The following is a 13,006-nucleotide window of genomic DNA, read 5'->3' as shown; positions in this document are numbered from 1 at the left end:
TGTACCTCTTCACAATATTTTGGCTCTACAGCCTGTGAGTTTCTTGGTACTCTGATTTGTTACTCGTTTCAGATATGAATATTATTCCATATTGTAAAACCTCTTTATCAAGAAAAGAAAACATTCAAGAAGACTTGCAGAGAAATACTTGATCGGTTATTATAATGATGAAATTCTTTATCTAAAACAATACTAAGGCAGTCGATTTATTCTTGAAAGGTATTTTAAAATTGGAAATAAGTCTGCAGTCGGCTTCAACTAATATTCTGCATCATTAACAATTTACAAGTGATCTATATGTGATACGTTTGACCCTCTTACAGTTCATGTTCCTATTCAGATAAGGGAAAACAACAATCTTGCATTTCTTACTGGAAACATCAAATTTTATGTAGAACATACGTATGGCCGACTCAGCATAATAAAGAAAAATAAAAGAAAGAAAGACGTCCCTTACGAGACACACTGCCACTGTAATCCGAGGGGCTTTCGCTTGGCTTCACCTTGCTTCTATGCTATGTATGCAGCGGTGATTGGTAGCAATGCAAAATAAATGTAAAGTTATCAGACTTCGGTGCTAAGGCACAATATTTTGTTCAATGGAAGCATGGATCATTCACGTATGGAAGGTAGATGATAAAGCAACGGTTCTGCAGTTGAAGTGCCTTCTCTTACGTCCAGTCGTCTCCAACTGAACTATCCACGGGCTGTAGTTGGGTCGGAATGCAAGAAAATACAGACGAGTGCTATTAACACTGTAGTAGAGTAGGGATGTATTCGGAAGGAAAAAGTAAAGCAAAGGAAACTGGAAACAAGCATGGGTGCCCCATACGACAAAGCTAACATAAATATATTTTTAAGCTGACCTTACGGTTACCCAACAGTTATAAAGAACCCATACAAATTCCCTCAAATCGATTAATTATGCCAAGTTATATCATTAAAGAATATTAAATTATAAATAATAGAGTTGGAAGGTTGTAATAACTCAAATATTATTATAATTCAAAAATTATTAAAATCTTATAAATACTTTAAAACATCTTTTTATTAAATTATTAAAATATAAAGATGCCAAAACATTTTTATATTCAAATGCACATATATAAACCATTATTAAAAATAATACGACGAAAGATAATTTAAAATCCTTTAAAAATATGTTTGTATTTAAACTTAATTAATTAAATTAAATTAATTATTGACAACTCATGCAATTCCAAAGATGTGTCCTGTTTCAAATTGCTAGGTCTTCTACGTGTCTGTCCAATGATGGTAATGCCCTGCCTAATTCTTTTTTGACAATGCTTCCACCCCTTGGACATGCTCCTTGCAAAGAATTTCCATGTAATTGAATTATAAATTATATAATCTTATATAATCATAACAGTTAACCTTTCATCTTAATTCCATGAATTCATGATTAACGATCAACTAACATGTCATCTGCACTTGAAATCATAATGACCAACTATCTTACCATCTCGCCAAATTATATCAAATTAAATTGCCAACCGACTTCATGTGAACTTCAATGGCTATATTTCAAGCTAAGTCAAAAATTGGGATGTAACACATATCATATATAATATTCAAATTGACTTGGAGAGCGTGGACCCAAAATATAAAAGGTCAATTTAATATTACAAAGTGGGCAAAAAGGACAATGAGAGATAAGATGAAAATCCAGGAGGGGAGTCAAAGAGTCACAACTATGAGGATAAAAGGAGAAGAGACTCTTTCATTTGAGCATGCTTGATTTATTATTTCAGATTTCAGTTTCTCTCTTGCAAGAGTATTTGGAAAGCTTCACCTTTCAGCTAGTATGAGGACGTAGCCCTTTGTGCCGATAGATCGTGGACACAAACCTATTGTCCTTGTAGACTGATCGGGTGTCTCGCATGTGCTTACAGGGTCTTTTCTTAAGTTTTCCAATTTGATAGTGAAGCTGTATTTAGGATTCAATTTTGGAAGCTGGTTATTGTATTGTTGTTGTATAATGCAATAATGTTGTTTTAAGGAGTTTTATGAGAGTTTATTGGTTTTATGTTGTTGGTTTGTAACACATTTTATATGCTTGAATTCCTGAATATTATTTTGAAAAGAATAGGTTTATATCTATTGGAGAATCTGTTGTTTTTTTCTATTGTTGTTCGTAGGACCTATGGCTTAAGTTCTGAATATCGGTTTTTTGAGGAAACAACCAGGTATACAACTATTGGCGATATTTTCTAGGATTTATATTACTGGTTTTTACAATGCAAATTCACATGTGTTCTAAAGGTTATCTAGGAAGGAAATCCGTAAATATCTGGTTAGGGATATTTCAAAATACATTCAACCAATCATTCACTAGAGATGGGAAAAGCTCAACACTTTCTTGTAAATAGTTGCTTATGCATTAAATCCTAAATGATACAAGTAAACGCCTATAGAGTCACACCCATATAGAATGTTGAGGTGTAGGTAGGGTTCATTCTATAGTGTCCACAATCAATTGTATATTGTGGACAGGAGTTTCCACTCTTGGGGGTTATTTTGAGGAGGCAAAGATGGATATAGCAACTATGACATACAAGGACCCAATTTTGGATGGACTTGCCATGGATTGTTTTGTTCGACTATCACTCTAGCCATTCGATTTCTACCTTTGGTTTCTAGTTCTTTGTCTATAGAGAGGCATCGGTCTAATTATAGCTTCATCTACTTCTAGAGGAATGGGCTTACCTCTAAGAGAGAGTAGAGAAGTTTGTGGCTATCCATAGCTACTTGCATTTCATTGGTCCTACAAGACACTTTTGTACAAAGAAACTTGAACAATGTGTGGGATGTAGAGCTAGAGAAGCCAACATAGATTGACGAGGATGTTGTGGTTACAAAAGCAAGGCTGGTTGGTATTAGTTTGGAGGAGGTTGACCTTGTGGAGTCCACTTCCCATAGTTCTAGTGATGAGGATTTTGGGGATGATTAGAGGCCTCACTTCACTCTATTTTTTCATTTTTAACTTTTACTCACTTCAATCATCCTTATGAAATCTTGAATATAATATTAATTTTTCAATTTGACATAAGCATTCTTGAATATTAAATTGTTAATGTTCACTTCAAAGTTTAGTATTTTACTAATTTTCTTAAGTTTCCTTTGTAATTCTTATACATTTTTTTCAAGTACTATATGTATATTAATGTTATATACTAATTTTGATGCGTACAAGTAAATATTTAATGTTATATACTAATTTTAATTTTAAAATTATAACTATTATGCACTATTATAGATGACACTTTGACGGGGAAGGAGCAAAGCCCTATAGTTTATAATCATAGTTGCATGAGTACTCATAACCATACCCTTGGGACATGTAATGGGTACCAGTACACATCTTGTATGGAGTACTCAGTGGAGAGTTTCATAGCTAAGGACCTTGATTAAGATTTCTAATTTTTGTTTCAGCTTTTTGTTTGCGTAGCAGCTTGCTGTTTATTAAGCTTATTTTAATATGTAATCATTAACCAGTTTGAAATTTGGATGCAATGTTTGTTTGACATTTCAGTTTGTCTACTTAATATTCAAAGTTAATGTTTGATAGTAAACTTTATCACTGTCCTTGTTTTGAAAACTCAATGTCATTATAATTTCACATGCTCTGTAAATTAATAATGTGTATAAAAAAACTGACATCTCCAAGTAGATTCCAGTTTTGGAAAAATAGCCGTAATCATACCCGTAAGTGTCTCTAAAGTACTGAAGTACCCCTGTGTCCATGCAACTTGTAATCACCTAAAATTGTTTTAGTAAACTAAGAGCCCCTGATCTCAAATAATTAATCCAAACAATCCACTAGACCTAATTATGCAAATACATAAACCAACCGACTTGCATAATTAATCGATCATCAAATCAAATAATCAATCATCAAATCCTAAGTATCAAGGCTATTTGCAAATATTGACCAAGTCATTTAATTAAAAGTCCTAACACTTATAATTAAAAGAACCCATTCATGTGCACACACCTTCACTTAAAAAGGAATTACAAAAAGGTAAAAAGATAAAATCTTACAACAAGACAAAGAAACAATTTCTCAACCTGTAAAGTGCATTCACATGGATCAAGAAAGGGAGAATCTTAATCCGTCACGTACTTTGCATCCTAGCCACACAAATCCCATGAGAATCTTATAAAAGCATGCATACCCTAGGCTTGCCATATCCATCATTTGTGTAGTAGAGCAATAATGCTCATCTGTACTTAGAATTTCTAGTATCATTGATAGCTTGCATTCATATCTTTTCATCTCATAGCTTAATCTAGTTGTTATCATTAACTTGCATTTGTTCCTACCATAACATGTAAAAATAGATTGCTTATCATTGTAGAATCTCTCATTTTCATTAGATTAGTATGCATTTAATAGAGACCAAAGTCAATAAGGCCATACTTGCCTTAACTAGGAAGCAGTAAGTCACTTCCTCTTGGATTTCGTTGTTGTTTCATTGTTTCGTTTATGCTACTAGCCCTTAGGAGTAATGACTTATTGAAGTGTTGGTGTATTGTGTATTGAACCACAAATCACACACACACAACTATGTTTATTTAATTATATTTAATATTATGAAGTAGTTTTAAAATTTAAATTAGTATTGGCTATTAATATATATAAATAGTTATATAGTAAATTAAGAATTATATTAATTTGAATTTTATAATGTATTTGATTTTTAATATAATTAATATATTCAATTTTTAATATAATATATTGATACAATCTTTAATTAATATATTTAATTTGTTATTAACATTTGTCTCCACCTATAATAGACGTTGCCAACTATATACTGCCAAAACCAATGGTTTGCTAATCCTTTACTTGAGCTAAACAAATGCCTTTTGTTGAATTCTACTCCATATAAAGAACTTACCACATGCCATTATGGAATATAAATCATTATAATTATGGAATATGATTTAATAAGCTTTTCAAGTATTGAACTACCCCTTTTCCCAAGCCTCATCACAATGAAAGTCTTGGATTGCTTCAAAATGGCTTCCACATTTACTAAATTCCCAACTATAGCTGGATTGCTGTCTAATAAATTTTGATGTTTGTTACTTCATAGACTTCGCTAATATTTGATCTCAGACAAGTATTTGGTGACTGGTCTTTTAAAAAGTATGATAAATGTTGATCTCATTTACTTTCATAGACAACTAATATTTGATCTGACTTAGACGACTAGTTTGTGAATGCCCTCTTAGAAAGCCTATCAATGTCGATCTTAGTTACTTCAAAGTCTTAACTAATATTTGATCTCAAATAGAAAACTATTTGCTGAATGCCCTCTTAAAAAGTTAACTAAATATTTGCCTATGCAATCAGCAATATGAATAAAAATGACAAAAGTCAATTTTCTACAATTCATGGGTTTAGTATGTTTGCTCTCTATGTCGCTATGCTATGGAAATGCCCTTCAATTTTTCTCTCTTTTTCTACAATTGTCACATTTTTTTGAAAACCCAATTTTTTCCTATTTTAAAAAAACTCTTATACTTTTGGTTTGTTGATTTTGTCCCCAAATGTTTTTCGCTTCTATGCTTGATAAATGCAAAAAGAAATTTAGAATAATATAATGTTTCTTTGATGGTCATCTTACTTAGTTTTTACGATAGTAGATAGTTTCTATTTACTCTCTCTTCCGTCTTTTTCTAATGGTCGCTCTTTTTGTAATGTTTCCATAAACTCGTTTTGTTCGTTATGGAAACTTTCTCTTTCCCTCTTCAAAATGTTTCTATCTCTCTCTTTGTTCATTATAGAAACATTCTTGTGTATACTTGTATATATAGATAATTTATGTTTTTTGTTTAATAACACATTCATTATTTTACCATAATATGGTATCAGAGTAGGTTGATGGGATTTCATAAAATTTGGTGGATTTTTTAAAGAAAATTCGAGCCTCTTTTGATTTGAATTTTTTCCATAAGTTTTCTTTTTGATTTTGAGAAATAAAAATTGTTAGAGGCATTTTATGAAACTTTTGTGATTCATCTTCGAAGATTTTTGTTGGAAATGGCAAGCTCGGTTAAGGGTTTTGATTTGACAATTTCTTGGTTGCAGCAAAAGTCTCTGATTTTTCAGAGTTGCATGTACTTGCATGTTGCTTGCATGTACTGGTTTACCATATGAAATCTTGTGTTTTGACATCGTCAAAATTTTCAATGAGATTTCATAAAAATTTTCCTCAAAAAATTTCTGATTCTGTAACTTGCAAAGTTGCATGGGATTCTTTTGTGGGTTTATAAGTGCTTCCTCAACAAATTGTCTGGTGGGTTTTAATGTTTTTCCTAAAAAAGGAAGCTTTGTAATGTTTGGTTTTGATTGATTTTTCACCTCAAAAATCATGTTGGGTTTTGATCGATTTTTCACCTCAAAAATCATGTCCAGTCTTTTTGTTTTTTCTCCTAAAAGACCCCACCTTTTTGTAGTTTGTTTTGGGGCATCATGCTCATCTGCAAAGTTTGGAGGGTTGTGTCAATTTTTTCTCAAAATCATGCTAGTTGTTCTCAGTGTTTGTCTCTGTCTACAGGGAAGAGAAGCTTTGTTATCCAACATCAGGTAGGATATTTTGTAATGATTTCCAGTCAGATGTTTTGTTGATTTTGGGAGGGTTAGTGCCAGACTCATCTTAGTGGCAGAGTAAGTGGCAAGCTCTTGTCTCTTGTTGCAAAGCATTCTAAAGAAGTGGGCACCCTTCTCCGTTCTTTTATGGATGAGTTTTAGCTTTTTGGTCATTGGCATTTTGCAAATCCAGGGAAGGTCTCAGCAATAGCAAAATGTTTTGAAGAATATGTGACCAAAATACATTAGTTAGACAATGATCATTAAGGGAGGTATTAGAATAATATAATGTTTTTTTAATGGTCATCTTAGTTAGTCTTTATGATATTAGATAGTTTCTATTTACTCTTTCGTCTGTTTTTTTCTAATGGTCACTCTTTTTGTAATGTTTCCATAAACTCTTTCTGTTCGTTATGGAAACTTTCTCTTTCTCTCTTCAAAATATTTCTATTTCTCTCTTTGTTCGTTATAGAAACATTATTGTGTATACTTGTATATATAGATCATTTATGATTGTTGTTTAATAACACATTCATTATTTTAGCATAATAAAGAAGACTTGAAAAGTCATCAAGGATCAGAGTACCACAATTTGAGAGTATCACAATCTGAAAGTATCAAGGAATTGAGATCCAACCCTTGAGTTTGTCATCATAGACATTACCATTACCTAAATTACCATATTATCTTTAGATTGCCCAAATTCTATGACATGGCTAGTGGGAGTGACACTGTAGTTGATTGTGGTTCAAACAATCCAATTGTTGACTTTGATCATGATACTTGTGATGAAGAGCACTATGAAGACTGAAACCATTAATTGTTATTTGGAATTTTTCATTTTGTACTATAATATCATTCTAAATCAATGGATTATGTCTTTTTTGTTCTAATTATAAGTTTTTAACCTAGGGAATAAAAATGTTTTATTGTGCATTTTAACCTTGATTTCATACATATACCTAAACTCAAAGTTCTTATAATAATAGGATGCTGATCTTGAAATATGGCCTACCATCTTAGGGGAAGCCCCATTATTTTGACTGAACTTTTATCAAGGTATGATTTAAAAGAAAACTCTCGCGGTTTGAAGTTTAACTTGTACAAAAATCTGTTTTTCAGCCTTTAAATGCAAACATGAGCTCTAAAAAGGTGTTTGTGTACAAAAGAATATCAGAACCAGTGACAAATGTCATGTGGTGTGATGTGTAAAGTTATTACCAGATTTTAACTTGATTGCAGACTGATGCACAGATTTGTTGCAGGTATGAACACTAATGCCAATGGACTGATTCACTTCCAGAATCTGTAGAAGTTAGTGCAGTAATAACAGAGATAAAGCAATATTATTGAACTCAAAATTTCCTTTGATCCTTTGATGTGCTTGCATTAATAGATTTTAATGCCTTGTTTACTTTGGCAGATCAGTATATATATCAAGTGGAAAGGTGTGGGGATGAATGGAGACATGAACATTCATCGTCACACCCATTCAGAGGTAACTAATCGTTCATGATTTGTTATGGACATAACCAAAGTATAACAAGTATTACCAATCATTAAGATCTGCGGCCTGATATAAATGATAGATCGATGATGATCTAAATATCAAAGGAATCAAATTTAGTTTCGAGCATGCCTTAATAATCTCAGAAAATATATGTATCATTGGTTTAAACTGTGAATTGTTCACATACAACAAGTACGCATGCATATATGTATAACAGTATGTTCATCATACTGTTGTACATATATATACATATGTATATGCTGATCACAGTAATGTCAGACCGAAGCTACGTGCATTAACATGATTAATCGGGACTAGTCCAGGGTTTTTTGTGTTATGCTACAATCTTTTTTGTAATTATTTTCCCAAATAGTAACTTATATATATATTATTTCAATAATCATTCTCAGCTGTTGCAATTTTTAATACCACCCGCATTTAAGTGAAGAACTGGCACACATGTTTGAGCAATTCTTTCCCTGTTACATGGAAGCAATTGTTATCACAAATTGACAGATGGTAATAGAGACTCCTTGCAATTACATTGAAGTTAGGGAATGCAAATAAATCACTATAAACTAATGGCCTTACCATCAGATTGAGAACAACAGGATTCAATAGTGTACATGATTTGATGTTTTGCTTATTTCGCTTATGAATTTGCATTAACCAGTTGACGATGCCAATGGCGAGTGATAACTGCTTTCCAAGCAAGTATGGAATTATAGATTATCTATTGGTGCTGAAATTAAAGAACAATTTTGCATTCAAATGTCTTGTATTCTATGAAATTCAACATTGGTATTATTATTGTCTCGCAAGATATATATAGCCATGACTCTACCAAGTTTAGTGTGAGGTTAGAGGCATGTTGCCTTCTGTTTCCAAGAGTTAATGCATCATGTCGGTCCATTACTTTTTAATAGATTTTTCTCCCATTTTCACTTCAGGTTCTGGAGATGGAAGCCTCCGTGCATGGAATGTCAACAATGGAAATGAGGTGTGGGAAGTAATAACCTTGTGATTTTTGTGATATAAATATATCCTTCAGAGATGAATAAATGAATGATAACAATTGTATTCATTGCTGTAGGTTTCATGCTGGAGAAATCATACAGGCGTTCCAACATGTCTGAAGTGGGCTCCTCGACGTGTGATGTTTGCAAGTGCGTCTTCAGTTTTGGCATTCTGGATTCCTGGCACAACTAGGCAGGCCCAAAATGATGGCAATAATACTGAATCCTCTCCCAAAGAATAGAGAATTGCTATTTCCAGTTCAGGTGAAAGGAGATGATGTGAGACAAAACTTATGGCCCTGCCTTGTTTCTTACAACCACCTTTTGTAATGAACATAGAAGCAATAATATCAAGTTAAATATTGTCCAATAAAATGGGGAGAATGATAATTGCAGAAAGCTGAAATTAGTGTGAACATGAATCTCTTTTGACGACTGGGAACAAACAGGCAACACTTGTGTTGTATTAATATATGTGGTATCTTTAAAAATGTTGAAAAATAAGTTCAGCTTTTTTCCCTGCATTGCAGCACAAAGCAGAATATTAATTTATTGCAACAATTGAAAAATGTTCGGAAAAACCCTTTCTTGTTGCAAACGGAAACAAACGTTAAGGACACACACACAAGATACATGGATGAACAGATCTATCGTGATAAACATGTCTAATAACTAATAAGATGTAAACCTGTCTGGTGAATAAATAAGAAAGTGGAGAATCTTATAATTGCACCCTACAGAACTACAATACCTGAAATTATCATTTCCAATAATCAATGAACTTGTGATAGCATTTGAATTATACTAGTTGTGAGAATAATAGAATGCACATCATGGGGAACCGTAAGCAATCCCATGCCAAGGTTTGTACCCTATAAGCATAGTTGAACTGAAAGGCAATTATTATCAATCACAACTTCCATGGAACCATTAGTAGTATAAAGTTTGTGAAAAACGTACTAGTTATAATTAATGGAATAATTATATTAAATGTACCATAGAAACTAAGCTCTTAATAAGTAAAATGCCACACCTATTTATCTTAGCGGTCACATTGGTGAAAAAGTCTAGCTCCTCTATGTTGCACTTGAATAAATGAAACTTGGCACAGTGATAAAGTACCTGTAGAACGTGTTAAGTTTGTAGTTATAGTTAGATTGATATGATCATGAGATTCATTATTGATGGTAAATCATCATTAGATAAATATATATATGGTTATTTTATTAATATACTAATTAATGATGATCAACTATAGAGACATGTCTCTCATATTTATGAGTATTCAAATCTGCATTTGAAAAATATCTATAACAATGACAATATAATTACATTTGCACAAACGATCCGTGTTACTTAACATGGTATTAGAGGCAAATTGTCAATGTATCTGATTTGAGATATATTGGAGGCTATACATGAATCGAAGGTATTATGGTGCAATAAATTATAATTGCAATTGCTTAAGATGGCAACCTGCTGATCAATGTGCAAGATAAACACAACATATGAACATTCCCATCTAACAATAAAGATGCCCAACGAGTCTTAATTTCTTTTCCAAGGATCCTATGAATTAGAAGTATAATTGCTCTTACAAGAGTCTTCAATTGATATATGTATCACAGTTCCTAATTTGTATAATGATCTAATTTATGTGATGATCTAATTCTGACTCTAATGGTGGCTAGGATGTATCGCATGTTTTTGATCTTGTTAGTCTGATTTATGTGATGATCTAATCCCTGATTCAAAAGATGTTTTGATATATAGCCAAACTGAACCTCTTTATCATTATTTTTGATATAGATCTTCTTGCTGATGTGATGTTCTTACAATGATGTTTTTGTTGTACAATCTATTTAGGAATGGTGCATCCATGACTTACAAGTGTGTGGCTCAATCTGAGCACATGGTTAGTCTTATTTTATAAATAAATTTCTTACACTTATCTCCCTTTCCTTCTACATTCTTCTTTTGTATCTTCACGTCTTTATATTGAGGTGATAGGGATACATTAATTAAAAGTGGGATGCTTCTTCATAAAGAATCACAACTCCTTGTTTAACTAAATTGCACCCTTGTAGCTTGTATTCTCTTCAACAATGCTTCTACATTAACCATCCTTCTTAAGCTCACTTTTTGGCTCTTTTGGATCACTGTTAAGGAAACTACTCTCCTTTTAGTGATTTCTGCCGTAATACATTTAACACTATTTTAATCCCTAATTGCTGACTTGCCTTTCCCTTAGCATATGCAATTTTTATGAATCGATGTCAAATATAATCTTAATTATCTTATTCGCTTCTCTAAGTCACTCAATACTTGTTTCCCTTATTTTCATGCTAGACATTTCTTATTAATTCTAGTGTATTCTTGGATAATGTTGATCCGTGCTTTCTTAAAAATCACGGCTCTATATAATGAATTGTACTTGCAAAACAATATCAATGAAGTGAAATATTAATGAGGATGTTATGTCCTGTAAAGGCCATACAAATATGAAGTGAATATGCATTGTGGGAGGCATGCCTAATCTTGAAGAAACCTTGCAGAATGGAATTGCCAATTTACTGGGAAGCACACTTATCAGAGATGGAGCGCCCCATACATAAGCACGTGCAATGAACGCCAAAACCAACATTCCTCTAATAGTTGCTGGTAAGAAAATGGAGGTAATTTCTCTATGGTTTGGTAGAGCTTTTGGCCATGGTTGAAGGTCGCAAGCAACCTAGGGAGGTCATGTAGAGTTTCCTCCCATGGATTAAATTGTGGGTGTGAGAGATGAAACAAAGGATTCACGACTGGCAGAAAGCCTTTGTGGTTGGATACCTCAAATAACCGAGTGCGGAAAGAAGATGAGTTGTTCGCATTGGCTTTTGTATATGCACATGCACAAATCCTTTTCAGAATATGAAAGCCTTTCATATTGGTTTGGACGTGTCAAACAAACTTCATACGGTTTGAATTTTATTATATACTGACACGTAATTAGGTTATTATCATCGCGTGGAGGAGACAAACTTTCATGTATGATGTCAAACTTAGTAGCACCTCCAAGTAATACAAGACATCACGGTTTCCAAAGTAATAAAAAAATGGAAGAATTTAAGAAGTTTAAAATGCCTTCTTCCTAGATGTAGCTACCACGTGGGCAATGTGGTCCCACCAAAAGAACAATATCTAATATCTAATATGAGACAAAGGGTACAAACAACATAATAATAATAATATATATATGCCCAAACTTCAAAGTATATATTCAATTATATCTTTATCTATGTTACATTAGAATGGTCTTTTATCATTATGCAAAATTATCCTTAAGTATTGTGTTGGTCTCTCTTTTATTTGTATATACTGTTTAAGAGCTATGTGCCTTTATCTTTTCTTCCAAGTACATTCTTGTAGGAAAAAGAGGGAGGCTGAGATTAAGAGAGAGTGACATTATAGTAAGAGGCAAGCTTGGAAGAGAGGGAACAAATGGAGGAAACATATATTCTGAAGAGTAAAACATATATGATCTCCTTAAAACCAAGGCAAACCGTACTACATATCGAAGTGAAGGTGAGAAATATTCTATAAGGAAACTACAAGGACCCTCCTGACATTGGGAAATTAGATAGAACCAAAGCAATTGTATAGAGGGAACTTTTTCACACCAAGGAGATGATGATATGAGGAATAATAGCAATGATGGATAATTCATTGAAGCAGAACTTCACTGCATTGCTCAAGATATGAATTGCATAGAACAAAATTATCGCTCATGAGAACTAAGTATCAATAAATAGATACTATCACCCAACAATGTTGATGGAATGAGTGGGAATTATATATTGTAGGGGGGAATAATAACCA

General features: G+C 32.7%; 1 protein-coding gene across 7 annotated transcripts in view; it reads left to right on the top strand.

Annotated features, from left to right (window-relative positions):
- LOC149542987 (Transducin/WD40 repeat-like superfamily protein) overlaps positions 1–9,649 on the top strand; it is a 131,280-nt gene extending 121,631 nt beyond the window's left edge. For 3 of the 7 annotated variants that reach the window (XM_089797907.1, XM_089797909.1, XM_089797908.1), the window contains exons 10-12: positions 8,043–8,117; positions 9,080–9,129; positions 9,223–9,649. In XM_089797907.1, coding sequence (XP_089654033.1) covers positions 8,043–8,117; positions 9,080–9,129; positions 9,223–9,387 — 290 coding nt within the window. In that variant the 3' untranslated portion in view covers positions 9,388–9,649. Of the gene's footprint in view, positions 1–7,884; positions 7,943–8,042; positions 8,118–9,079; positions 9,130–9,222 lie in introns of all 7 variants that reach the window. The other 4 variants (XM_089797910.1, XM_089797911.1, XR_016355575.1 and 1 more) reach the window with 3 other exon arrangements.
- Positions 9,650–13,006: the final 3,357 nt, after the last annotated feature.

The sequence above is a fragment of the Cupressus sempervirens genome, chromosome 8, assembly GCF_028749045.1.
Source record: "Cupressus sempervirens isolate cs-2001-9-10 chromosome 8, ASM2874904v1, whole genome shotgun sequence".
In the NCBI taxonomy this organism is placed as follows: Eukaryota; Viridiplantae; Streptophyta; class Pinopsida; order Cupressales; family Cupressaceae; genus Cupressus; species Cupressus sempervirens.
Note: the sequence above shows the minus strand (reverse complement) of the source record. Positions and strands in the feature narration are given on the sequence as shown.